The sequence below is a fragment of the Scophthalmus maximus genome, chromosome 16 (genome assembly GCF_022379125.1).
Source record: "Scophthalmus maximus strain ysfricsl-2021 chromosome 16, ASM2237912v1, whole genome shotgun sequence".
NCBI classification, from domain to species: domain Eukaryota; kingdom Metazoa; phylum Chordata; class Actinopteri; order Pleuronectiformes; family Scophthalmidae; genus Scophthalmus; species Scophthalmus maximus.
Genome location: NC_061530.1, coordinates 3,392,475 through 3,415,805, shown reverse-complemented (window position 1 = coordinate 3,415,805; position 23,331 = coordinate 3,392,475). Strand labels below are relative to the sequence as shown.

Below are 23,331 nucleotides of genomic sequence, written 5' to 3'. Positions count from 1 at the left end.
TTTGAGTTGAGAATGAATATCAGCCAATGCCTAAAGCAGTTGAAATTAAAGCTGCACCATATATTAACACAGGGGAAAATTACTTTATATGATGTGAAATGTGTCATTTGTAGTGATGAAATGAATGTAATGTAGAGATGGACCCACAGAGATTAATTTACAACTCTGCAGCTTGTCTCAGAGCTTTTTAGTTTCTAGCATCTAATAACTGTGGCCTGTAGCTAAATTTCACTGTTTAACCTTACTGTTTTCAACAGCAGCAGGCAACTGTTTTCAGACAAAGTCCATCATCATTTTAGCAGGTATAATTCTCTCAGATGAAGACCAAAAAAAAGAACTGGAAAGTGAATATTGAAATTAAATTCATCAGGTAGAATAATATTTCTCTATCAACCAGAGGTGCGCTAAAATTTATGAGGTTATTATATATCATTGTTGTTGCCCCAAGTAACCAATTAACTGAGGTTTGTCTCAGTTGGCTCTGTGATAGGCTGGCGACCTGTCCAGGGTTTACCTGGATGTTTGATATTTTACCCAATATCAGCTGGGATTGTCTCCAATCCATATTTGTCAATTATCTTCTTCTCTCCTTGCCAGGGCCTTAATTCCTCATTGAACAAGTACCAACTGAGCAATAGACCACCTCTTTGACTGTTTCAAACCTAAATGCCTTGAGTAACTAGTCTCCTAGATAAGGCTCTGTCATTGCATTGTGGATGCACTTTAAGAGGTGTACAAAAAGGCTGGAAAGCACAGCTTTGTCTTTCTTTTACCTTAAAAGATGACCACGTAACCGGCAATCTACCATTTTAGGCAACATAATGCTCACATAATGTATTTATAAGTTCTAAAAATAATTTCAGGTCCTCATCCATGAAATTGTATACTGTTCTTGATTCATTCATGGTTTTCATAGCATCCTCAGTCTAACTAATTTTGCCTGGTTAATGTAGCTCTTTCAATTTGATTCAAAGCTCTTTTCAATTCGATTCAAAAAACAAGCTGGTGTAGAAATATAGAAAGCTTGTTTTTCTGGTGGAGGACTTCCAGAACCCCAACCAAATATGAATCTTTCCAAGTTTGCTCCCCCAATTTAAAAGATAACTAGTTCCCCAACCTTGTACATGTGGACTAGGTATGGTAAATATACTATCTCTCCACTCAGATAACCTGGGTAATATATATAACATTCAATTTGCTTGGTTTCATTTGTGTAATGGTAAATTGACAAATATATATACTGTACAAAACTTTCCTAGTCTTATTGTCCACTCAAAGCGATTTACAGTACAGTCACATTGACACATACAGTACTGTGCATTCCTACAGTGCTTCTGTATGCAGTGTTTTTTCTATTACATTGCGGCCCAGCTGTCAGATCTTTAGTTTCAGTTTGGTGTTCAATGTTTTGCCCTTCAGCATACCAACTGGAGGAGCCAGGGATCAAACCACCAACCTTCTGGTTAGTGGACGACCCCTCTATTTCCTGATCCTCAGCCGTCCACTATGTTATGTTACCTGCATGTTTACCTGTAGCTTCTAAGCAGACGGAGATGTTTGGAGTTGATGCCTGATGCTCTGGCTACCTTCAGAAGATGAATTCCACGATGAGACACACCCAAAACCTGAGCATCCCCACCGTCTGAATGCAACAGCTACATACATAGAAGAGGTGATTTTTAATATTCATAAATGGTGAATGGTCACTTTTTATTACTACTACCACTAATATTACCACTTCTGTTGTATAGATATTTTCCCAAACTGAAATCTCATTATAAAAGTATTCAGAACCTTTGCTCTGGCATTTCAAATTGTGGAGTCTACTATGTTAATAACGTCCCACAGTTCACACTGCATGTCAGTACAATAATCAAGCACCAAAGTCCAAGGAACTCTCTTCAGATCTTTGTGATATTGTAATTTTGTCTAAGTATAGATTAGAGCAAGGGTATACCCCTAAAGGCTAAATGCAGCCAAATAGATATTAGTTAGTCAATAAGTAAAAAAATATTATTGGTTATTTAGTGTAAGTTGATGGAAAAAATGCCTTTTTGTTCATTCACAATAAAAGCTATAACACAATCAAGTGATAGTGGAATAGATAGTGAAATGCTTTACAATAAATCATATGACACATTATCACCAGCTTTGCTACTTTTGTCTTGCTCACCATCACAGGAAACAGTCGGCTGAAGTAATTTTCCCAGTTGTCTCGAGCAGCAATGATGATCCTTTTCTTCATGTTGTCATCCTGGATGGTGCTTATAGTTGTTCCCACACTGAAATTGGCTAATTCAGAAATGAATTAGATGTGATCCAGTGCAGTGCACACTGATAATGAATATTTCCTTTAAAGGGGCTGTAAGTGATTTAAATCGATTCCGTTAGCTATCAGTTCTGTGTGCACTGAAAAAAACACATGCCTGGCTCTGTAAATTGAAAACAAAAAAATGGTGCAGACCGCACCACACAACACCATATGTGCAGTTTGTAAGCAACACTCCCTGACACTTTAAGAGACGTGCTAGAGACAGATGCTTCAACTGAGGGTTTTTGCCTCATGGTTTACGTGTCCATCTACCATGCCCCAGGGTGTGGGGTCGAGTCCCTACCAGTGCAGTCAAAAAAACAATCAACCCTTCCCCACAAAAATCTCTTATAACCCCTTAAAACTTTTCAATTTTAATTGTATAGTGCCAAATCACAATATACATTATTTCAAAGCAAATAGTACATGGGCTTTATTTATATAACGCTTTTTTAGTCTTATTGACCACTCAATGCGCTTTACAGCACAAGTCACATTCAACCATTCACACCCATTCATACAGCGCTGCTATTTACCACACTTTTTCTATCACATTCATGCATTGAAAGTTTGTTAGCATGTAGCAAAACCATTTTAATCGACATTTTAAAAACTGCAGCATCCTACTTAATATTAATCTCTCAGAACGTCAAAACTCACCTAGTAGATCTTTCATCTTCCTCCTCTCCTCTCTGCTGATCCTCATACAGCTGTCAGAGTACGTGTCCCTCATGATCTTAAAAACATTACACAATGATAATTTTAGAGTTTACTGCCTCTGGAGTGCAAAGTAGATAATTAGTATTGAATTGAATGGTGCTGTAGATTCATTTCTTAGTAAACTATGATGACAATTTTAAATACACCAACCTGTTCACATAACAGATTGAGGATGTACGGCTGGTTGAACATCTCTTTAGGGTAAAACACCTGAACACAAACACATCATAATAATGGTTAGAAAAGCAAGTTTTTTAACCTATAACAGTGTTGTGCCGTCAGGGCAGGCAAATCATGTATTAATTGACCTGTTAAATCTAAAAATAGACATCAATTAAACGATGCCTAAATGACATCGGGCGTTACTGAAGGCCCTGACTGAAACCCCATGGAACGCTACTGCCTAATAAATATTGTGTGTGTGCTTGTGTGTGTTAATTTCTTACTTCTTTTCGCATAAACAGTTTTCCCAGCATGTCGGAGTAAGAGAAGAAGACGCCTGCTGAAAAGCGCTGGAGTTGGGACTGAATGCTCTCCTCATCTGGCATCATATCTTCAGTAAAGGAAGGGGACATTCAATTCTTCACACTAGTTAGATAGTTAGCTATATAACATTTGTCAGAAAAAACGTAAGGTGTCCTTTAAAACCTTGCAAACACAATATCTGTAAAACATGATACAAGCAACACTCACAGAGAGATGGGGCCGCCATGGCTGGGGGGTCAGGGATATCCGGTTGGATGGATGTAGGTTGTGGAGGAGGTGGTGGCGAGTCAGGTAGAGGGTTCTGGGAGCGCTGTGAACCGAACAGGTCTATCAGGGAGCGCTGCTTCTGCTTCATGCTGCTGGAAATGATGTGCGGTCCCCTGTTGGAGGGAGGTGAAGGCTGGGTTCTGAGAGAAGGCTGCTCAATCTCAGGCTCGATTGGTGGTGGAGGAGGCACACACTTTATCTGTATGCAGTAAGGTATATAGCAGATACAAAATACAGTGGCTTCAGAAAGTATTCAGACCCATTCACTTTTAGCACAATTTATCGTGTCATAGATTTAATAGTAAATAGATAAATTTGCCATTTTTTGCCATCAATCTACGCTCAAAAAGTAATAAAAAAACATGTTATGTTTATTTAAGATTTTGAAAGTTAAAACATAACTTATTTACAAAAGTAGTTAAACTGTCTGGCCCAGCCTGTTTACTTTCCTGAGATCTGTCTAGAACCAGATTCCAGAGTCCTCTCATGGCAAAAGGAATTGACTGAACATATTACAAAAGCACAAACCTATATGTATAAAGTTATATACACTGAACAAAATTATAAACGCAACACTTTTGTTTTTGGCCCCATTTTTCATGAGCTGAACTCAAAGATCTAAGACTTTTTCTATGTACGCAAAAGGCTTATTTCATAAATGTCAGTACAAAACCAGGGAACTCTGTTGACCTCTGTATTAAAATTGTTGAGGCATAATTGTTGACTAGTATACAAAGTATATTAAACATTTCTTAATCCTTAAAAGTGTTCACATGAGCACAGTGGCTTCAATATCTGAAAATGAAAGACTTTTGAAACAACCAGGATTTGTTAAAGTTGGTTGTCCAGCAAAACTGACCAACAAAACAAAAGTGTTGAAGTGATAGTGCCCCAGCAAATTAGTGTCACAGGGAACCGGTTTTCGTGGTACATTTGCCCATGCGAAAGGGTTACTGCCATTTAAATGGCTAGTTCCCTGCCAAGAAAATAGACAAAAGAGAGACAATAATATATATCTCAAATGTGTGATTGCAAATCTTCATCAAAACTTGCCATTTTCAGTGTGTAGGCTGCTTCGACATAGGTTGTAGAGTGTAAACTGATGGGCAAAATGGCAGTTTCGGCATTAACAATTAAATCTACAACACAATTAAGTGTGGAAAAGGTGAAAGGGTCTGAAAGATTTCTGATACCTTTGTATTTCTGACCAAAATAACAGATATGAGTAAAAAAACAAATAGAAAACACAGATTGGTGTTCCTTAATTTTTTTGTATTTGGACTATGTAGACCACCCTGACCTGTTCTGGCATTGGTGCTTTGTTTTTGAGTTTGGCCAAAGCTTCCTCTTTGGGGTCACACTTCTTTGCAAAATGCCTTGCAGGGGGTCTGCAAAGAAATTACAAACATTAGGCTATATAACAAGTATAACAAGTAATGCCAAAACAATTAAATTGCCAGGAAACCACACAAATCAGCAAGCTCATATGTATTTCCTTTTGCTTTGATTTTGATCTCCTTCAATCCTGAAACACAACCCTTTAGTTAAAATGGGGCAGGTTTGATACAATGACTGACAGAGAAGTACTGCTATAGCATTTTTCTTCACAACCAAGATGGCCACTGTTGATTTGAGATCTGTTGAATCTGTAACAATTTTAGGATAACTGGACAGTATATTTTCTCTGAATGAAGAACAAACAATTGCAGGTAAAGTAGGTGGCACTGAACTAATGTTTTGAAGCCTTGAGTTTGGCTGTCATTCTATCCGTTTTCTGGAGCCAAAAGTGACCACATTTAGATGGGAGGGTGGAGCTGGGGAGGAGGGAGAGGTGGATGTCACTGATACCATAGGCGTGTCGAGCACCTCTTAAAACGGCCTAGTCGATTGTTGTGCCTGCACATGGTGTAATATGGACTTCAGATCCATGTTGTTTCATCACGGGACACACAAATGGAGCCGAAAAATGGACCACTGTTGCATTCTCAGTCGGGGGTCAGTAACACAGTCCGGACACCCGCCGCTCATTGGACAGATGCGTCGGAACTCACGCAAGTTCCGGCCACCACGCCGGGAGAAGCCCGGTAAATAAAACTCTCTGTCCCCCTCTTTGACATCTCACTCTGGTAACCTCACCAAAGGATGCAGACGTGCATGGAACCAGGTCCTGCAACTCCTCCCCCACCTCACGCCGGAGGCCGGGAGATTGCCTCGTGTTAACCCACGCTTAACAAACCGTAGACCCCACGAAGGAGGGGGCCGAATTTTCCCCTTCCCTTTCTTCTTCCTGAAGTCAACTCGCTGGCCCTTCGCTGCCCAACAATGCCTGCTCAGTCGCCACAGAGAACAAAACTACTGTCACCAGAGCTAGGAAGCCGGATGGTTCATCAACACACCGGTCGCTCCGACGCAACCCACGTAAGAGGGTGTGAGTCCAATTTTAATGCTGCAGAATACTGTTCAAAGTATTTACTGTGATGCAAATTTTTGTTTGCACGCGTCTGATCGTTATTGTTTTTCATCTGCCAGAACTTGGACACCAGCATGTAACCGACTGAACGGTTGCGCGCCCGGTCTCCGCCTGATAAGATTACAATATGAGAATTTCACACCAATGCTTTGCGCCACGTGTTAAGCTGACCTGCGCCATTCATTTCTGGATCGCTTGTTAGCTTCGCTATCGTGTGCTAGCACAGTTAACAACACCTGACCAAGACCCTTAGTGTTTGAACACGCCATTGTCTCTCTCTGAGAAATATTTTTCTTTCTCTCTTTCTTCCCCTTCTACTAACCACCAATACACACAACCACGTGTTTTGTGGTTGTGTGTATTGAAGAAGCACAGTATGTGGTCGAGCCGACAACTCTGATGCTGCCAATTTGTAGTTTCTTTGTTTACCCTCATCTTGTTTGTTTTACTTTTCAGACCTTTGACCTCGATGGCCATCTTGTCTGTGTACTCTCACTCTCACGCACACACACACACACACACACACACACACACACACACACACACAGATCTGTATATAATTGTTAGATTAGATATTGTTGTTTCAACTTGTTATCTAGAAATAATTGTTATTAAATATACAATTCTTAATAGAGAATTGATTTTAAAATTTGGCTTATTCTTCTTGTCCAAAAAAGACAAAAAATTCCATCCCTGTATTAACTTTTAGGATTTAGATAATATCACAATGAAAAATAAATATTTTATGCCCTTCGTTAACTCTGCTTTGTAACACCTCCAAGGCAACCAATTTTTTATCAAATTGGGTATTTGCAACGTGTATAATTTGGTTATAACAAGACAGAGGAAAGAATAGAAAACCACATTCAATACTCCACTGGGCCACTCTGAATATGTTCTCATGACTTTTGAACTTTCAAATGGCCCTTGTAGTTTACTAGCTACTAGTAAATTATCTTCTCAGAGACTTCCTCAACCAGTTTGCCTTTTCGACATTCTGAGTTTTCTAGACTCTTTAGAACATGTAATGCATGTATGCCAAGTACTTTAAAGACTTTTAGAAAACAAGCTGTTTATCCAGCCTGAGAAATGTGAGCATAATCCATCAGTTTGTGTGGTTGCAGTCCTACCACGCCTTACTCACTCAGCCATCCAGTTCATATGGAACCCTTAATTTCCAATACCTTTCAAACAACTCAAGGTCCTGTTCACAACTGTGTCATTCTTCATCCAACTAGATACTACCAAAGAGTTTGTGGTTAAGGTTGATACCTCCAACTCTGGGATAGGTGCCATTCTCTTCAAACATTCTGATTCGGGTTCCAAAATGCATCTCTGCGTCTTTTCCCCTTGTTGCCTACCTCTAGCAGAAGGCAAGGAAAAAGCTTTCCATTGATAGGGAAAAGGCAATCCATTAGCATTCTGTTAGTCTGCATCTTCCATTGCCCAGTCTTAGCCGTCCCTGGTCACACATTGCCTTGGACTACTGAATTACATACCTCGCCATGGTCCCCAAGTGCTTGCTCATTTTGGGAACTGTTGGATTTTCGATGTAATATTGTAAGGTCTCACCCTTGTAAAGTGCCTTAAGATAATGTTTATTGTCATTTGGCGTTATACCAAAAAATGTAATTGATGTGATTCATACGGAAAATTGTGGATGTTTTCAGTCATGTGAAGTATGGTACAGATTTGACCATGTAGCAGATCCTGTTTCATTGTAAAAAAAACTGAAAAGAAAAAAATGCAACGCTTACCATAGACCTGCTATTCAACAGAAATCCCAAAATCTTGCAATTTAACATTTTCGAAGTCTTACAATTAGACTGAAAAAATTGAATTTTGATCAGATGCATTTCCTAGAAGTCGTTTGTATATGTTCAAGGTGTGAAAACTCAAAGATTAAAAAGGCAAATTTCTGGTGAGGAATAAAAATGTTAAAATATTTTTAAAAAGTATAAAGTATAAAAATGCACATTTCACAATGTGCAAGACTCATAAAAACATTGTAATTTTTTTGCCAGACTGGACATGCTCACACAATTTGATTCTCTGGCCCTTCACAGCGCCAAATCACAAGATATGTTGTTTCATGACACTTTACATAGTAAGGTCGAGACCTTCCAATACTAAAGATAAATCAATCAATGATTTCCAATGTAAAAGTCTTTTTTGGATCTAATTGTCAGTGAGTTTAGTGTAGAGTTGCACATGGTAAATGGTAAATGGACTGTATTTACAGTATATAGCGCTTTTCTAGTCATTTAGACCACTCAAAGCGTTTTACAGGAAAGTCACATTCACCCATTCACACACATTCATACAGGGCTGCTATGTACTGCGCATACTTCTGTCACATTCATACGCATTCATTCACCTTTGAAGCTGTGGTGGAGATGAGGACAATGAACAACCTTTTATCCATCGTGGATAACCCTGACCATCCTCTCCACCACACAATGGACAGACAGCGGAGCTCCTTCTCCAATAGACTGATTCAGCTTCGCTGTCACAAGGACCGTTACAGGAAATCTTTCCTGCCACAAGCCATAACCTTACATCACCTCATCTCTGGCTGATAGAAAGACTCTGTTTAAGCTAAACATAAAACATAAATCCCAGCACATTTGCACCTTCATGTTACCATATTCCTTTGCACACTGCTGGCAACTGATTGTACTACTGCACTATTTCCACTGTCAATATTTCATGTATATTCTTTAAATATATTATTCTTATTCCCTATTTTTTGCAATTCGTATATTTTACATTTCTTTGTGTAGATGTTGTATATATTTTTTAAAGTGTGCTGTGTGAAACATGCTGCTGCTACACCGGAATTTCCTCGCTTGAGATGAATAAAGTAACTATTTATCTATTTATTTATCTATCTGTGGGAAGAGCCACCAGAGGGAATTTAGGGTAAAGTGTCTTGTCCAAGGACACGTGGACTGGCGCAAGCTGGGATCGAACCACCAACTTTCGGGTATACGAACGACTCTAACTCATGAGTCACAGCTGCATGTGTGATCGAGAATAGGTGTAGTAGGTGGATAAGAAGTGTAGTAGGTGGAGGCAAGATTTCATTAGGATATTAGACATGAAAATTGGCTAACGGTACACAAAAGATGGAGTACTGAAAATTTACCTGACAGGCTCAAAGGGTTTGGGCTCTGGTGGTGTTCGGCTGTTGTACTGTTTGATAATTTCTCGGATGTTGGAGGTGGGTTTGACGTGCGGCTCGGTAGGTGTGACGATCGGGGGATCTGCTTCTCTAGCAGGAGGGACAAGGGGACCCTTCACTGTAGAGAAACGGAAGGTATTTAATTCACTTATACTCTATAAAATTGATATATGGTATCTTCTCAAAAAAATTAAAACAATATAAATACAATATAAATGTTATCACACTAGATCTACTGAAAGACAAAAATAAGATATATTTCTTTTGTGATTATCTATCTTTGAATAGTAATCTAAATACTTTATAATAGCTATCTGAAGATACAGTAAAGATGGACAGATACCCTTTTTATTTCTATATTATTTTAAATATTAGCTGGACTCCTGATGTCATTTTGAGCCTGAGTCTGTGCAGTATCAATCCAGGATTAGAGCCAAGTCCTGGGTCACTGGGTCAATTTCAGCTGTCAATAATGATGTCTCACCCCAAATTTGTTGCATCTAATAACTGATTAAACAAACTTAACAGAAAAATTGTACAACTGAATATTTATCAGAGTGATAAGAACTACCTAGATTGACAGAAGCCATATTTGGTAATTTTTTGCTTAACATGTATTTTGACTATTCAGGTAGGCCCATGTCCTTACTTACTTTTGGGCAACTGTGATGTCATTCATCTTTATATGGAGTCACCATTTGTACAAACGGATTTCTTCTTAAATTGGGCATGCGGGTGAGTCAACTTCCCAGATTCTCAAGTTTTCTCATATTTTGAGTTTTCTTTCAGAAAGATTGTTGCATTAACAGCTCTGTTTAATCTATCCCTTAATTCCACTGCTGACGCTGCAAAATTATAAAGTTTCATTTCTCAATCTCTGAAATCTGCAATCTTCAAAAGTTCCCTTTCATTCATTTTCATGAATTAACACTCCCTGACATGGGCAGGAAGCCTCCTATGATATTATTAGGGCATTAATTATGCTAATTCGCAGTCCTTCTGCACGTAAGCCCAAATATGCACAGATGGCATTCCTTATGTTTATTCAGGTCTTTTACACACTCTTCTAAAGTTGGCAGCTTTTGCTGAATCCAACGTGGCATGTTTGTACGAACTTAGAGTAAGAACAAATGTAATAGACATTCAGGATACGAATACGAAAATGTTCTAGCATGAGGCCCATTGTTATTTACCCTTAGGCTTAGGCGCTGTAGGTGGGGCTGATGCATGATGTACTGGCAGGTTGAGATGCTTCTGTCTGGGTGGGCTGGAGAGGGCCAGTTGAGGCTTTGGGGTTTTGGATTCACCTTGGGGCTGAGTGCCTTAAGAACAGTGCAGGAGAGACAGTGAGGAAATCCATAACTCCATCGATCATCTACCGCTTTATCAATTTAAACGTCGTGGGGGGGGGGGGGGGGGGGGGGGGGGGCTGGAGCCAGTCTCAGTTGACATTGGGCGAGGGCGAGGTAAACCCTGGACAGGTCGCCAGCCTATACACTCTCACATTCACACCTTCGGTCAATTTAGAGTCTCCAATTAACCTAACCCCAATCTGCATTTCTTTGGACTGTGGGAGGATGCCAGAGTACCCGGATGGAACACGGGGAGAACTTGCACACTCCACACAGAAAGGCCCTGGTTGGTTCGAATCGATATTCAAACCCAGAATCTTCTTGCTGCCCTGAAATCCACAACTCAAATTGGAAAACTATTGTAAGCATGGTTATTTAAAGTGTTATTAGATATAGCAGAAAACCTTCTGTATTATTATATATCACATTATGGTTTCAAAAAGAAGCCTGTATTGGTTACTTTTTCAAGTCAACTCACCAATCTTTTGGAAGTAATCCTTCTTGTCTGTGAAAGAGTGCAGGTCATCTGGATCTGGTAACACAATCTCTCTTTCTGGCTGTGGAAGAAATGGGCACACATGCTAAAACATTCAGTGACAACAGTGTTTCACATTTTGGGAATTAAAGAAAAAGGTTGCAATATCATTTATTGTAAAGAAACCCCATATTCTGAGCTAAAGCAACATTGGTAAAAGAACAGTATTTATATACTATAATGCTTTTCTATTCTTACTGAGCACTCAAAGTGCTTTAGCTGTCACATTCATTGAGTGGCTCTTCATTATTAAGTGTGAAACATCGACATGGAAAGAAGTCCATTATCAAAAACAGCAAGTTAGCTAGCCATGCTGCTGCAGCCCCTTATAGCGTTTGTTTTGTCTTCTTCTGTTTAGTTGGCATTCATAAATTTTGTTTTATCACTATCTTCTGGAATGCCCTTGGTCCTCCTGGATTTATGAATATTGTGACAAAAAAATGTCACGAAAAATCAGTCTCAAAAGGAGCTGCACAAATAGGTTGAGATTCAAAAAATACATTGCCTTTGAAAAATTGTATCTTTGTGTTATTGTGTGTGTTTGTCCAAGTCATCAGCAGCTCATCGCCGTGGAACTTATCACAATCAGACCCGGACAGTATAAAGACGTGGACCTCGCTGGGACAGGTTGCAGATTATTATACCAGTTACACGTTGGTGTAGAGCTACGGTCACAAAACTTAAACGTTTAGCTTTTGTCCTTGTGTTTTGTGCAACTGTGATCTAACCTCCACATTCTCTCTCCTGCCTGCAGAAATCCAGGATTGGATTCTGCAGACACCACTTCATGCCACAGACCCACACCTAACAACTGGCTTTTCCCCACTGCCTCACTCCACGCCACGTCCGCGGAGCTGCCCTCGTCCCCTTGCCTGCCTCTGCTCAATATTCTGCAAACATCTCAATAAACCTGTTCTTCCGTTTCCCCTCAATCCGTGTCTGCCTGCCTGACTGGAAGTTTAGGATAAGGATGTGTAATCAATCACAATGTGGTTCATTACGAAAATATATACTATTTACTTCTGGCTCAGGCTGCCTGTAGGTAGAAGTGTATTTAGTTGTGGGTGTTTTGGTCTGGACAGGTGGGGGTGAGGGAGAGCGTTCCTTTAAGAATTGATCAGACTGAAGTTTCTGCTGCCTCTGTCTCTCCTTATCCAGCTCTCTCTCCTGCTCTTTTTGTCTCTGCTCCTGTATCTGCTGCTGGGACAGACTCATTGCTTGCATGGTCATCTGCTGGGCCTGAAGAAATAGAAGAAAGAGGACAAGGAACAGAATTACAGTTGAAGTGGAGATAAAGAAGGAGAAGGTGTTAAGGAGGGTAAACACCGATGGAGGGGCAAGTAAAGGATGAAAGAATTTACCATCATACTGTAAAAAATTGATGCTAAGGGTGCTTCTCACCATGAGACAGGCCTGTTGGTTGATGACGGCCTGCTGTGTTGCTGCAGTCTGAAATGGGTCAATGACAGGAGGAGCAGGCATGGGAGCCAGAGTCATCATGGCTGTGTTAGGGACAATTATACATTGTCAGATAGAAATTAGCTACTTACATAAAATACTTAAAATTAAAAGACCGTTTTCTTTATTTTTCAGTTGAAGATTGCCTCTTCACATTAAGGTAAAAACATGTGTACGATAATTGTGCAATTCGATTATTTTCTTTAATCTACATAATAAACAAGTTCTGTGTAAAAGTTTTGAATTGTCACTGATTTGCTAAATTAGCTTGAAAAGGTAATGTAACAGGATTACCTGGCATGGTGGGCATGCCTGGCATTGTTGACATCATGGGAGCTGCACCATAACTGGGCATTTGGGGGTGAACTGATGTTCCTGGAGAGAAAAAATAAAGATTACAAAAAATTAAATGAAGCCAGTTCACCGTCAAATAAATGATCAAAAATTCAGGTCCTTCTTGATAGCACGCATGGACTTCCTACTTACCCATAGGATAGCTTGGCATTGCCATTGTCATGCCTGAAAAACAGATATTTTCACAGGTAATAATTACAATCAGCTTTATTGCAATTTAAGTAGCATTTGTACATATACTACATATACTACACATTCAGGAAGTGATATATTGTAAGTCTGCAACCAGACATTTTATTTTGCATTGTTTAATTCTGATATTGCGTTCTCCTGATAAATTGTAATTTTACATGCTTCCTGATTAATTTACGTTTGTGCCTGGGCATAACATGGATGAGTTAACTAATTAAGTGATTAATTAATAACAGCTGAGGCTAACTGTCTCTACCTCCTGAGCCTCCTTTAGAAGAAGAATCCCCCCTCTTCCAGATTTGTCCTTATTTTTTGTATAATGTTTTTCTTTATCTGAAATGAGTGTCTAAGGATAGAGGGTGGTCAATTCTGTCCAGATTGCAAACCCCTTGTATCTTTAAATGTCCACAATAAATATAAACTAGACTTTATATTAGGTTTATGCAATTATAGCTGTATCTCATTTTAGAGTGAAACAAGTTTTGTTTTCATTTTTTTTTTTACGTGATGATAAAGAATATTTAAGTCTGGGCATGAAAAATCTTTCCATACCCAGCCCTTTTTTTATTGTATGCTCACCAATGAAGCACACATATAATTCCATAGACATATGACCTAAAATCATGCCCTTACTAACACACATGTTTATATTTAAAACATAATGCAAGCAATGATTTTTCAAATTGCATTATAAACTTTTGAGAATGCACACAATAGTTTGGACTGTATTTTGTACATGCAGCAAGAGATCAAGTTTTCCTACCAGCTCCATATATGCCAGGCTGCATTGGTCCAATCCCTCCTCCTCCTTTCATCCTGTAATTTATCATGGCTACTCTTTCCATATCCTACACACGCACGCACACACACACACAAACACACACACAATATTACATTGTGAGTGACAGAGCAGCAACAAAGAATCTAAACATCGGTACACCATACAATATAAAACTTGATCAGGGAAACAAAACCTTTACATTTATCACAGTTTAGAGTTTATGTGATAAAATAAATCTGATGATATCACTGACCGGAGGTCCTTGGTCGAGTACAGGATCAAACAAGTCATCAACGTAGGCATCTATCTGTCGACCACGCCCTGCCAATGGGTAGAGAGTTTATAACATCACATGTATGTATTGATGTACTGTAGCTGGCCATGGAATAACCTGCTTATGAGGCATAGGGCAAAAATAAGCCACTGTTTTTTTCTTTAAGCTCTTACAATTATGACTGCTACGCACATTGTGTATCTGTTTCACCTTCAGCCAAATAAAGCAAGTGCAATTATTTAGAGATGCATAAACAAAAAATTAAGTATAGAAACAGACAGTAGAAGCTAGAAAATATTGTGGAGCTTTTAGCTGTCATTAGAAAGATAATTCCCACATGAGTTGGGATAATGGCATGAGCGGAATGTGGCCACAAATAATTCCAAAACAAACCTAATTTCTGTCAAATGGTGAGGGGAAAATGTTGCTGCACCAGGCACATGGTAAAAAAAGGGTTATATTAAGTCTTTAATTAATCATGTGTGAGTGCCATCTCCCTTTCCAAGACTTTTTCCTCCACCAAAAAATGATCACATTTGTATGTTATTGTCTGTTATTTGTTCAAGTAGCTTCTTACGGTCTATGTGGTTGTTTGAAAGATCGCAGACCTCTAGATGTCAGCGGTAGATGATACCGTAGACCTGGTAAATCTGTGAACTTTCTGTATTGCAATAGATTTAGTTATATTCTGTAATTGAGTTGATTCTCTGCAGTGTAACCCTAACCATGACCCTGACCTTTACAAGCTCATCAACCATGTAAATCAAATAAAACCCCACAATGCTCTGAAGCAAGGTAGAGGCACTAATTTAGGAAAAGGTTGATTTGGTCATATTAGAACACATGAAACACATACGACATGTTGCCCTTCCCTTTAAAAGCCAGGTGTGCTTGAACCTTGGCAGATTGCTATTTAAGGGTGGATTTGCCAGATAGCAAGTGAGACTGTGTGCTGCAGAGGAGATGGTTTAACTTCATGCATGAACAGACCATCTGTGTGTAACAAGTAACATTGGGCAACCACATATGTAGGCTTAAGAATTTGCCCTATAATAACAGCAAAAAACAAATGAACATCGCTGCCTCAAGATAGCAATGCATCAACAATGTGCCTGACCACAACGCATTTGACGACCAACACGCTCATGGGTTCAAGTGCATTTGCATTTACAAAACATGGGCACTGGGCAAGAAAATGCCTCAAGCGAAGACATTTGCATCTCTCTTTTTAACACTTTGTGCCACTTTGCACCAAGGTAAGACAATGCCCTTAGTGTTTACAGATTGTTGTGTGGACAAAAATGCAGGAGTCAGCTACAAGTCCTTGTCACTGAAGTTACAATTTGGCATAGTCATGCAGTCAGTTGAAACTAGCAATTGAGACCATAAACTCCTCAGGAAAATGATTACTGACGTTATAAATCAAGTGAGAAGTAGGGTCATTTTCTCAGAATTTAAAAGAAAGTGAATTATTTTTGCAACTAGTGAGTTGCCCTCTGCCGGTGATTCCAGAGAATACAGGCTTCAGGCACTGTTACACCGGCTTCATTTTCTGAGCCCGGTGACTAAGTCCATTTTTTTAAACAGTTTCTTGGTCCGTTTGGACCCTGGCATACTTAGGCAAATGATTGAATGTATGTGATATGGACATGTGAACCTCTGTGGACTACCAGACCTGGAAACCATGCATTGACCACAACAACTACCTTCCTGGGGATGATCAAAGCCCCATAGGCTTCCCTCAAAAGGGGGCAGCCCCGGTGCTTTCACTGGTGGTGCTGGTGGGATGATGTCATCCATATCTGTAGTTGGCATTCTGTAAGAAAAGAGAGACAGAGAGACAAAATGAGAGAGTCACAGAAATGATAATTCTGGATTGCCCCCCCCAAAAAAGTAGTCACTTGTTCACTGCTCTACCTTTCTCCATGGCTGCTGAACAGGTAGTCAGAGTTTGTGGAGGAGGGCGTTCCTAGTGGTGGCAGCTTTTCAGTTTCTGCACCAGCTAGCAGATCCATGACAAAATCTGAGCCAGCCAGGTCTGACCAGCCTTCATCGGTCAGAAGAGTCACTGACCAGCCCTCCACTGCCTCCGACACACCTCTATGACATATCAAGAACACATGGAGCTAGATAATCAAGGCGGATATTCAAACTTGAATTGAATAACTGAGACACTGTAAGTTTGAAACTAGATGAGTACCTGAAATGGAGAAGCCAAGAGGCCAGCTGCTCACCAGTGGTCCATGACTCAACTTCAGTTGTTAGTTTTTCATCTGAAAAAATGGAGAATCATGTTTTTTTTGGTTTACTGTATGGTTTTATGAAAGAAGATAATAGAGTTTGTAATAACCAAGTAGCCAAAAAGAGTTTCATTACAAGTTTCTGTTTTTTGTAGAAAAAACATTGGTTTACCATTGAAGGTGTGTAAATCAAGCACCATGGTGCCCTTCCTCTGGCTGGAAGTCCACTCCAGCTGGGTGGGTGGGTAGATGCGGGAAGTGGGAGTTGAGAGCTGCAGAGATGTCAGCATTTTGTGTTGGCACAGTGAGCGGTACTCCATGGGACCATGGTCTGACACATACCTAGAAGAGAAATACAAAATTATGTTGGGAGAGACGAAGTTGTTAAAATCATTATTATTATTATTATTATTATTATTATTATTATTATTATTATTAACAACAACAACATCACTGCATCTATAAGTGTAAGTATTTTTTGTAATTATAAGTATCTGTCTATTAGAGATAAAAACAATGATTATACAACTCTCTCTCTCCTCTCTCCCCCCTTTCCGCCCACCTCTCCTCTCTCCCCCATTTTTCTCCCTCACCCCAACTGGTCGCAGCAGATGGCTGCCCATAACTGAGTCCGGTTCTTCCTGTTGAAAGGGATTTTTTTATCTCCACTGTCGCCAAGTGCTTGCTCATTGTGGGAACTGTTGGGTTTTCTCTGTAATATTGTGTGGTCTCGACCTTACTATCTAAAGTGCCTTGAGACAAGATGTAGTGATTTGGCGCTATACAAATAAAAATGTATGTCTTGTCTTTCATATGTACCAAATCACACACCCTGAACATCGCACCCTGAACAACACTATAGTAAAATGAATGAAGACTAATTCATTATTGCAATTATTTTGATCCTGTCATTTAATCCAGCCAACATCCAAATTAACACACATTCATCTGTGTCTAAATTGCCCCGTAACTGGTCACAAACTCATATACCACCTATCAAAAGAAACATCACAAATTATTATCTCTGAGAGAAGCGTTATATATATATTAGTGCTGTCAATCGATTAAAAAAGAATGTACTAATTAATCGCACAATTGGCTGTGATTAATCGCAATTAATCATTTTTCTTAAGACTGAAGTTTGAAATAATGGATATTTAAATGTTAAAGGATGGATTAAATGTAGAATCAACACAAAGGAAGTATTTAAATTCAAATACTATACTACAGATTCCCAATAAAACCATCAAGGCCAGTGACTCACAGAGGCCTTGCCGACGTGTCCAGATATCTATCAGCTAAATATCTGCACGCCTCAGGGAACCATCTACTGTGTGAGCTCTGATGTGACAGGCGATGAGTGTGTCAACCTGGAAACCACAACAACACTCTTCACTCATATGCTCTGCCTTTTCATTGTTTCTGAAAAAATCATTGACTATTTGCTGGGCTTTTTTCTGCCATTTTGAGCGTTTTCACTGCAACAGATGATGAGTGTAACCTCCAGCTGGATTTAATGCAGAACCAAATATTATTAATGCCTGTTTCGCGTGTGTATCGCATTTTTCCCCGTATCCATCCAATGGTTAACGGTTATGCGGCACACGTTGTCAGCCGGAAGTCAGGAAGTAAACAAAATGCGTCAAAGGAGTTAAATTTCTTTAACGCGTTAAATAGTTCACAATTAATGCAAAGATTAACATGTTAATGTTGACAGCACTAATATATATATGTATATATATATATACATATATATATTTCAAACATGCGTGCAAAATACCTAATGCCTTTTTTCCTTCATGCTGACAGTGATAATTCCCCTAAATTTCATGAATTTCCAAGCACCTTGATCCCAACATGATGCCCTGTTTGTGGGCACTAGGGAACCTATTGGCCATGGCCAAGCCCAATCACCACAGATCTTTGCTATTATCACTAGTCCTGACTGTGCCAATTTTGGTGAGTTTTCGAGCATCCTCAGGCCCTCAAAATGCATTTCCATTACAGCATGATAACTATATCTTCTAAAACAATATGTTCCTTGCACCTAAGTGTACAATACACCTGTTGGCAAGAGAGGGCTAGCCAAAGTGTAGCACCTACTTGAGCAGGGGTTTGTCCAGTGTTGGTGAGGGGACAAATGCACTGAGGCAGCAAGCCAGCAGCAGCCAGCCCCTCAGGCTGTCCCGCTCTTTCTGCACGCCCCATGTGTGGTAAGCTAGCTGAGCCAGGATCTCATCCCTCAAAGCTGGCTGGCTCTGGCCCTTCTCCACGATGTAGTTACCCAACATCTGCTCCTGCCATCCACTAAGGCCTGACTCACCTGTAAACCGTAAGATCTGAGGAGAAAAGGAAGGAAAATCATACATAAGTTGTATGAGACAAACTCCAACTTAATGTAACCTAATACAATATCATAACTCCTATATACCAGTTTGTAAATTTCCAGAGCAGTTTTTGCATCTCCTGGCTCCAGAGAGGTGAGGGGCATTTGAAGGGGGTATCCCTGAGGCTGGCACCATGTATCCTAACAGAGAAACAACATGAAAGCATAAAATAAAATCGATATTTTTTCATCCACTCAGGTTTGTATGAGAAGTAGGCCTATTGCAAAAAATAAGACATCAAGCAAAAACATTTTACTCTCAGGTTGAGTCCGATATTTAAGAATCAATCAAGCAGAAATGTTTTGTTACAAATGATCAAAACTTTGTAAAGTTGTATACTAGTAAGTTAACCATGAAACCTTCCACAGAATAGCAATTTCTGGTTAGTATCAGCTTTGTGTCCAATGAACATAAGTCACTTTGCTTTCAATTGCTGGTGAAAAATGAAACAGAGCTGAGAGGGTGAATTTTGGACTATATTTGTATAACCCTTTTCTACTCTTATTAACCACCTTTACAGGACAAGTCACCCATTTACACAGCACTGCTATTTATTGCGCTTTTTGTCACATTCATACACTGTTGAAAGAGCAGTCAGAGGCAATTTATGGTTAAGTGTCTTGCCCAAGGACACAACGGCATGCGGACAAGGGGAAGCTGGGATCGAACTGACAACCATCGGGTTAGTGGATGACCGACTCTACATCCTGAGCCACAGCCGCCCTAATTCATCAGTTGAATACAATCGCACCAAAGTTTCTCTGTATTTGCTGACTGTGGAGATTCTCATTCATCTACAGGTTGGCACATTCTTCAATGCATTGGACTTCATATTGCGTGTATAGCCTTCAATTTCGGGTCATCCCAGTGTGGGCCCTTAGGCAAGGCCCTTAATGCTACCTGCTTGATGATTGTAAGTGGCTTTGGACAAAAGCGTCAGCAAAATGAATGTAATATAATCTAATCATATACCCTACACCCAAAATAGCAACCTGGTATATGGAGTCCAATGGAGCACACAATGTGCAGACCTGTAGATGAAAGACAATCTCCACAGACAGCAAAGACAGCATGTATATTTGAGAAACAAAACAATCATTACACAAATGCACGGCTCAAGAGTCAACACTTCAGGACAAGACTTAGCTGTCCTCCTACACTAGGATCCTACAAGGATAAGGACACTCCTTTGTACACTGAACTAAATTATAAACGCAACACTTTTGTTTTTGCCCCCATTTTTCATGAGCTGAACTCAAAGATCTAAGACTTTTTCTATATCCACAAAAGGCTTATTTCTCTCAAATATTGTTCACAAATCTGTCTAAATCTGTGTTAGTGAGCACTTCTCCTTTGCCGAGATAATCCATCCACCTCACAGGTGTGGCATATCAAGATGCTGATTAGACAGCATGATTATTGCACAGGTGTGCCTTAGGCTGGCCACAATAAAAGGCCACTCTAAAATGTGCAGTTTTACTGTATTGGTTGGGTCCGGGGGGGGTCCGAAAACCAGTCAGTATCTGGTGTGACCACCATTTGCCTCACGCAGTGAGGTGCCAGACGCCATCGAATGTGAGCATTTGCCCACTCAAGTCGGTTACGACGACGAACTGCAGTCAGGTCGAGACCCCGATGAGGACGACGACCATGCAGATGAGCATCCTGAGACGGTTTCTGACAGTTTGTGCAGAAATTCTTTGGTTATGCAAACCGATTGTTGCAGCAGCTGTCCGGGTGGCTGGTTTCAGACGATCTTGGAGGTGAAGATGGTGGATATGGAGGTCCTGGGCTGGTGTGGTTACACGTGGTCTGCAGTTGTGAGGCCGGTAGGATGTACTGCCAAATTCTCTGAAACGCCTTTGGAGACGGCTTATGGTAGAGAAATGAACATTCAAGTCACGGGCAACAGCTCTGGTGGACATTCCTGCCGTCAGCATGCCAATTGCACGCTCCCTCAAACACATTATGCTGTGTGATAAAACTTCACATTTTAGAGCGGCCTTTTATTGTGGCCAGCCTAAGGCACACCTGTGCAATAATCATGCTGTCTAAGTGCTCACTAACACAGATTTAGACAGATTTGTGAACAATATTTGAGAGAAATAAGCCTTTTGTGTACATAGAAAAAGTCTTAGATCTTGAGTTCAGCTCATGAAAAATGGGGGCAAAAACGAAAGTGTTGCGTTTATAATTTTGTTCAGTGCAGATACAGATGTACATATTTTGGACAGGGAAGATAGATGGTCTGAAAAAGGAGTGAGGAAAGTCATCTATGTCAAAATAGAGAAACCATCCCTCAACAGAGGAGGATGTCTGCAAAAGCATCTTTCTCCCACCTATAATGCTGTCCTTTCATCCTTTCCTAGGATACTTTTCAAAATTAAAAGGGCAGTAACTGATTTTTGGAAAAGGCTTGTCTAGCTCTTTGTTGTTGTTGTGATTTTACTGCTCTGACCGGGCCACGGACCCACGATCTCGAGTATGGGAGAACGAAACGCTAACCACTAGGCCAAAACTAAGGAGTTGAAACGTGGCCCACTGGCATATCTCTTAAGTTGTCGACCAGTGATGTTTTCAAACTGCACTCCTTGATGTAGTGGTCCCTGGAGAGGTGGGTATACTCCTAATGTGTGCCCTGTTTTCTATTAAAGTGGCCCCTTCCAGCATAAAGGATAGGATAAAGGATAAACACGTTGTATCAAACAGTGATTTGTAAGATGTCTCTTGCATTTTTAGTTCACCCAGAATGGCCAGTAATATTTGCACATTGTCACTTAATTTCTAATCAGTACATGCCCATAGGGTATAGGGTGAGACAACTACACGATTATCCATGTTGAGTCAACTATTCCTTATTCCATCTACCCATGAAAAAAAGAAAATTACTATCTCATCCTGCAAGTAATCTTTTGGCCAGTAGTTTATTTAATAAACTGTCAGCTGATTTGCAGCAGATAGTGTGGTCCTGTGTGGGCCATTATAAATTTAAAGGGCCCATATTATGCTCCTGGCACCTTTTCAGCCTGCCTCCATGTATATTTGGTCATCTGGGGTGTCTGCCAGCCCATGGAGAATGAAAAGAAAACAATGAGTCGTTGATTCGTGGTTTGGGTTGGCCGTGCAGACGGTCTGTAAATGAGCCATTCACAGCCCGGCGTCAAGTGACGTTAGTTGACTCCTGCTACTGGGCCACCACGGCCCCAACCTGAGCAGCACCACCCCCCTTGAAGTGCGGAAAAACAGATCACATCTACGCCATCATTTTCTCCCCGCAAGCGAACGACAACCGCAGGCATGGCCAAGCTAGACTCGCGGCCGGCCGGCGGAGCTAGACTCGCGGCCGTTGGAGCTAGACTCGCGGCCGGCCGGGGGAGCTCGCGTCTCGTGGCCGGCGGAGCTCGCGGCTGGCTGGCGGAGCTCGCGGCTCGCGACCGGCGTAGCTAGACTCGCGGCCGGCCGCGAGCTCGGCCGGCCGGGGAGGAGCGAGGCGGAGCTTTGCGAAACACGAAGGGAGGGGGGCGAGGAGTGAGCAGGAAAGCGCTGGAATCGACCATAGTCTCACAGGGCTGTTTATACAGAAAGAGGAGGGTGCTGTGGGGCTTGATCCTTGAGGTGTTTTGACATGGAATGGCAAAGACATGTAGTGCACACACCTGAAAACCAATGTAACTTGCATAATATGGGGCCTTTAACATTATTTGTCAGGGGGCATTTTGCAAATGTTAATGGCCCTACAGTATATATAAACATTCTAAAAATTATAACTAATTATTTTAGGTATGTGTTTGTTTAAATGCACAATCATGTGTAATATATGAAATATAAATCACTATGTTTTGGGTAAACTTCCTATTCACCCTGACCCAGACCCTCAGGTCTTGTGCTTTTCCTGTTCTGGGGAGCTGGCAAAAGCGCCCATGGAGTGAAGCAGCGCAGCCGATCGCAGTCCCGTTTCTGTCTTTAGATTGCGCACAGCAACCTAAATTGAGCCAATCCGCATCATAAAATTTTGTGCCTCTGGGGAGCTGAATACATGCCCCCATGCCAGTGACATAGACCCATATCTGGGCATGTTCTGTGTGCCCCTAGCAGAGTCAGAGATTAAGAACGCACTTGAAAATGACAGACGTCAATACAGTCAGATCTTTTCAACATCTTCCTTTTGAGAGGAGAACGTTGGCAGAATAATTAAAAGTGAAAGAGCTTGGCCCTGACCAACCGGGTATAAATATTGCACAAAAGGCAAGCAAAAAAGGTAAAACCTACACCCAAGGCTTCACACGCACTTGGTATGAGAGAAAGGCTCGGCTAGCTGGA

At 40.6% G+C, this 23,331-nt stretch overlaps 1 protein-coding gene across 1 annotated transcript in view; it reads right to left on the bottom strand.

Moving 5' to 3' along the window:
• The window catches only part of myo15b (myosin XVB), a 105,791-nt gene that overhangs the window by 29,817 nt on the left and 52,643 nt on the right, over positions 1-23,331 (bottom strand). Inside the window, exons 29-50 of the mRNA XM_047327801.1 lie at positions 19,056-19,151; positions 18,728-18,963; positions 16,797-16,966; positions 16,585-16,657; positions 16,302-16,484; positions 16,088-16,200; positions 14,364-14,431; positions 14,093-14,177; positions 13,270-13,302; positions 13,078-13,158; positions 12,727-12,827; positions 12,346-12,564; positions 11,269-11,347; positions 10,632-10,760; positions 9,403-9,556; positions 5,076-5,172; positions 3,725-3,977; positions 3,478-3,584; positions 3,182-3,241; positions 2,972-3,047; positions 2,180-2,292; positions 1,531-1,655 (exon numbers count right to left, since the gene is read on the bottom strand). Of these exons, the coding sequence (XP_047183757.1) occupies positions 1,531-1,655; positions 2,180-2,292; positions 2,972-3,047; positions 3,182-3,241; positions 3,478-3,584; positions 3,725-3,977; positions 5,076-5,172; positions 9,403-9,556; positions 10,632-10,760; positions 11,269-11,347; positions 12,346-12,564; positions 12,727-12,827; positions 13,078-13,158; positions 13,270-13,302; positions 14,093-14,177; positions 14,364-14,431; positions 16,088-16,200; positions 16,302-16,484; positions 16,585-16,657; positions 16,797-16,966; positions 18,728-18,963; positions 19,056-19,151 (2,651 nt within the window). The remainder of the gene's footprint in view (positions 1-1,530; positions 1,656-2,179; positions 2,293-2,971; positions 3,048-3,181; positions 3,242-3,477; positions 3,585-3,724; positions 3,978-5,075; positions 5,173-9,402; positions 9,557-10,631; positions 10,761-11,268; positions 11,348-12,345; positions 12,565-12,726; positions 12,828-13,077; positions 13,159-13,269; positions 13,303-14,092; positions 14,178-14,363; positions 14,432-16,087; positions 16,201-16,301; positions 16,485-16,584; positions 16,658-16,796; positions 16,967-18,727; positions 18,964-19,055; positions 19,152-23,331) is intronic.